The sequence below is a fragment of the Chlorella variabilis genome (genome assembly GCF_000147415.1).
Source record: "Chlorella variabilis unplaced genomic scaffold CHLNCscaffold_19, whole genome shotgun sequence".
Taxonomy (NCBI): domain Eukaryota; kingdom Viridiplantae; phylum Chlorophyta; class Trebouxiophyceae; order Chlorellales; family Chlorellaceae; genus Chlorella; species Chlorella variabilis.
This window is the reverse complement of record NW_005435069.1, coordinates 10,287-14,651: the sequence shown is the minus strand read 5'-3', so window position 1 is coordinate 14,651 and position 4,365 is coordinate 10,287. Positions and strand designations below refer to the sequence as shown.

The following is a 4,365-nucleotide window of genomic DNA, read 5'->3' as shown; positions in this document are numbered from 1 at the left end:
GCAGCAGCGGGCGCAGGTTGAGGGAGACGGGCAGGCAGCCTCTTCAGCGCGTTGGGCCTACAGCCTGTCCCGCAGCACCAGAACCCTCCGCGACAGCGACAGGCTGCGAGGGGCAGGGCCGCTGGGGGCCCTCACCCCGATGATCTTGGCGGGCCACGTGGACTGGTCTATGAGCGACACCCGCACCTCGGAGGCCCCGCGTATGACGTGGAAGTTGGTGGCGATGTGGCCACGCCCATCCCACACAAACCCGCTGCCCTGGCCTGCAGGCAAGGAGCAGTGGGGGCAGGGGTGGTGACGTGTCGACCCTGTGCATGGCCCATGCAGGTGGGGGGCTGCAGGCAGCGGATGAAGGTATGCACCGCCAGGGCTGTGGCGGTGCTGTCAACTACGCTGCTGTCAACTACGTCACAAGGGCAGCCCAGCCAGCCACGCCCAACCCAGGCCTCGAGATCTTCAACCCGGGGGGCACAACACGATGCACTGGTGGTTTCCCCCTCCCCCTCCCCCTCTCCCTCCCCGTCTCCAGAGGAGTCGCCCTCCCCGGTACGTTGCAGTGCGGCCGATGCGCCATAGCCGTCATGCTTGCTTCTGTGGGCTGGCGATGTCTTTCAACCTCCCTGCAAACATCACAACTTGGTTCACTTCAATTACCTTTTCTTGTCAGGAATGGTCGCCTTACTCTCCCAGTCCCGCACCGACACCGAGCCCCTTGCCCTCCCCCTCCCCGTCGCCCGTCTTCTCCCCATCGCCCTCCCCGATCCTTTCGCCGTCGCCCTCCCCAACCATCAGCCCGTACAGTCCTGTCATCAGTCCGTACACTCCCGTCATCAGTCCGTATGCTCCTGTTGTCAGCCCGTACGCGCCTGTTGTCAGCCCGTACGCGCCGGTCAGCCCTACCAGCCCCTACGGCCCCGTCTCGCCCAATGCGCCCGCACCCGACAGCAGCCCCTACGGCCCCGCTCCCGGCCACGCCCCGGCGCCCGGAGGAGACCACTCGCCCGATCCTGGTGAGCTCATGGGCCCGCTGTCTGTCTGTCACACCCACAAGGAGCAATTGCATGCGACGGCTGCTGCTGCCGCCAACGCCACCTGCACTGCTAGTGTGCTGCCCAGCCGGCTGGCGCTTGCATGCGGCGTTTGCGACGTCTGGTAGCAAGCGCGCCGCCGTCCTCGCTCATCCACGTCGCCCGCTTGCCCCCCTCACGCCTCCCTGCCCGCAGACCACCGCAGCCCCTCACCGGCGCCCGGCCCTGAGCAGCCCGGCACCATGTGCATGGCAGAGTGAGCTGCCGGCTGGTGGCTGTACGCATGTGGCCGTAGCCGCCAGCCGCTGCCCCTCTGTCAGCAGCTGCGGCGGTGCCTGCACATGCCTCGCTGTGCAGAGGTCTGCATGGGCATTGCGCTGCAGGCACGTAGCGACCTGCTTCCTCTCTCGACCCGTAACCTTGGTGCCCGCTCCCCTCCCGCTGCCCGCAGGCCCGCCTGCCAGCTGTTTGTGGCCGACAGCCTGTGCTGCCTGGGCTACGGCATCATCCAGCACGCCGCCGTGCGCATGTGGCTGGTGTGCAACGCGGACGTGTACCTGCCGGAGCCCAAGTGCCTGACGGGTGGGTCTGGGAGGAAAGAAAGACGTGTCACACGCGGCAGGGTTGGCTGACAGGGCGTCCACCACCGTTTCGGGCTGTGCTGAGCGGGGGACGCCAGCAGCGCCACGCCCTAGTCGTGTGCCCAGCCTCTTCTCGTCCCCGCCCCACGTCTGCTCCACTCCACTCCCTTTCCTTCTCCTCCCCTGCAGTGTACGACAACCTGACCAGCCAGGTGATCCCCCAGATCGACCCGGAGGACCCCGACACCCTGACAGCCGTGAATGTGACCGTCATCGACGCCCCCAACGCCCGCTCCGAAGGTGTGTGTGCATGTGTGTGTGTGTGTGTGTGTGTGAGAGTTGTGTGTGTGCACCCCACACATCGACAGTCTCTCACCTGTTGATTCCTCCTTTCATCACACCACCCCATCATCACCTCATCACCGCAAAGCAAGAGTACGCCGCGTGACCGCCTGCCTGCCTGGATGCCTCCCCGCAGAGCTGCTGGTGGAGCTTCCCCTGGCCTATTACATCGTGCCGCGCGGGCGCACCCCCGGCCAGCTGGCGGTGCAGCTTGACATGGAGGAGGCGAGGTGTGTGTATGTGTGATTGTGTGTGTGTGTGTGGTGGGGTGATGGGAAAGCCTCATGAGCTGCTGGTATGCTGGTGTCGGAAGCTGCGCCTGCGTCGCAGTACCGGCCTCGTCCTGGGCTGCATCACGGGTTGCTCTCCTCCTTCGCTCATCCAACCCATCCCGCCCCCCTGTGCCCGCAGGTCGACATACGCGGATGGCCTGTGCAGCCTGCGGCTGCGGGAGCCTTGCGAGTGGGAAGGAGTGGCGTACGAGGCGGTGGGCGATGTGCAGCGGGTGCCCCTCCTATCAGGTGCGCATTGTTTGAGCGCGGGGCGCCCGAAGTCCTTGTGATCAGTAACCAATGCACACCTGCCACCCAGCTTGCTGCATTGTGTTGCCAGCCCTGCCGCAGCAAATGAAGCACTGGCCACGGCTCACTCTCCCTCTCTCTCTCTCGCTCCATCTCTCTGCCTGCAGTGCTGAATGTGGGGGAGACGCTGGAAGCGATAGACCTGGTTGACCGGGTCCTGATCAGGGGCGAGGACCTCTCGCCGCCGCCGCCGCCGCCACCATCGCCAGAGGGTGAAGATGGCGACGACGATGACGACGATGATGATGACGACGACACGCGGCGGCGCACGCGGCGGCGGCGGCGCCTCTTCTCGTGGCCGTGGGGTGCCGCCGTCCCCGCTGCCGCCCCCGGCATGTATGAGCCGGCGCCCGCGCCGGCGCCGTGGGCCGAGCGGCGGCGGCGCTTGCACGACGCGGCGCACCTGGCAGTTACCCGGAAGCTGCTGCAGGACCTCATTACCATGGAGGGCGCCGCCAGCGACCCCATGGTGGTGGCGGCACAGGCGGCGCGGGGCATAGACATCACAGCAGGTGGGCGGCCAGGCGGGGGGTGGTGTGCTGCCTGCTGTCTGGTTGTCTGGCTGTCTGTCTGTCTGGCTATCGTCTGGCACGCTGGCGTGGGTGCTGGTGAGCTTGCATGCTGCGTGGCGGGAGGGGCTGTGTGCGCTGCGATTGTACGCCTGCGCCTGCTCCTGCAGCCATAGCAGCCGCCCGATACGCTGCCTTGCCTGCTGCGCCGCCCCGCCGCTGCCGCTGCAGTCCGCATCCTGCCGCGACTGCTGGCCGAGGCGCGCAGCGTGGGCGGAGACCTGCCGCAGCCGGATGTGGATGAGGGTGAGCGGCTGCGGCAGTAGGCAACAGGGTGGAGGCGGCAGGGTGGTGGTGATTGCTGGCTGCAGCGGGGTGGCAGCCAGGGCGTGGCAGACGGCGGCTGTGGAGTGGATGCACTCACCGGCTGGCGGACGAGGCCCAGTGGATGCATCTCTCTGCCGCCGCCGCCTCGCGCGCTCCTCCCTCGCCCTGCCCCCCCGCCGCTCCCTGCGCTGATCCCAGATGCCGTGCACCGCCGGCCTGTCCCCTCCCTGTCCTGCAGACGACCTGCCGCCGCTGACCGACACCACCGTCCCCACCAACTTCTCCTCAATCGACTTCTTTGCCAACGACTGGTTCATCAGGTGAGCTGGCCAGAGCCGGTGCAGGGGTGCACAATCGGTTCGGGGCAGGAGGGAGGAGGGAGTGGGAGCGGCTATGGTGCCACTGGCGCGGGAAGTATTCCCCCGTGACCGAGGCAGTGGTCTGCATGCAAGTGTGGCAAACAGCGCTGGGAAGGTTGCGCTGAGCAGCTGATGCGCCAAATCGGTGCATGATGTGCCGTCGCTCTTGCCCACTCCTCAGCCCCCTCCACTTGCTCTGCCCTGCCTGCCCACCCCCGGCTGCAGCTGGATCCCTGGCAACAGCTCCTACAACGACTCCTACACCCCCACCGCCTGGACCGAGGCCTGCCTCATGACCAGCGCCGCAGAGCTTCCAGAGAGCTTCCTGCTGGTGAGGAGCGCCGCCCCGGCCGCGCTGCAGCCCGCGTGCCCACACGGCATGGGCCGCGCCCTGCGCCGGCCCTGGCTGTGCCCGCTGGCCTCCCCAGCGGCCTCCCCAGGCTTGCGCAGCTCCCGCCGCCGCCCCATCGACCCACCTCGTGTGACCGCCGCTGCGCTGCACTCCCTCCCTGCCCGCCTGCTTCCCTTCGCCTTCTTTGTTTTTGTGCCTTCAGGGAAACTTTGAAGAGCTGTACGGATATGAGGACGACTGCGACCCAGACTCGCTGCCAGATGTCAGCCCCACCGAGCTGACCTAG

General features: G+C 67.3%; 2 protein-coding genes across 2 annotated transcripts; one reads left to right on the top strand and one right to left on the bottom strand.

Moving 5' to 3' along the window:
• Positions 1-57: 57 nt before the first annotated feature.
• On the bottom strand, positions 58-831 carry CHLNCDRAFT_137237 (hypothetical protein; the record flags this gene model as incomplete). Its single annotated transcript, XM_005844962.1, has 2 exons — positions 58-263; positions 699-831. The coding sequence occupies 2 exons, from the start codon at positions 829-831 to the stop codon at positions 58-60; spliced, it is 339 nt and encodes a 112-aa protein (XP_005845024.1).
• Positions 832-1,270: 439 nt separating this feature from the next.
• On the top strand, positions 1,271-4,365 carry CHLNCDRAFT_137236 (expressed protein; the record flags this gene model as incomplete). The annotated part of the gene is made up of 10 exons (XM_005845067.1): positions 1,271-1,284; positions 1,480-1,610; positions 1,799-1,909; positions 2,088-2,181; positions 2,363-2,472; positions 2,640-3,044; positions 3,273-3,347; positions 3,607-3,688; positions 3,953-4,058; positions 4,282-4,365. 10 exons carry the CDS (start codon positions 1,271-1,273, stop codon positions 4,363-4,365), a joined length of 1,212 nt encoding a protein of 403 aa, XP_005845129.1.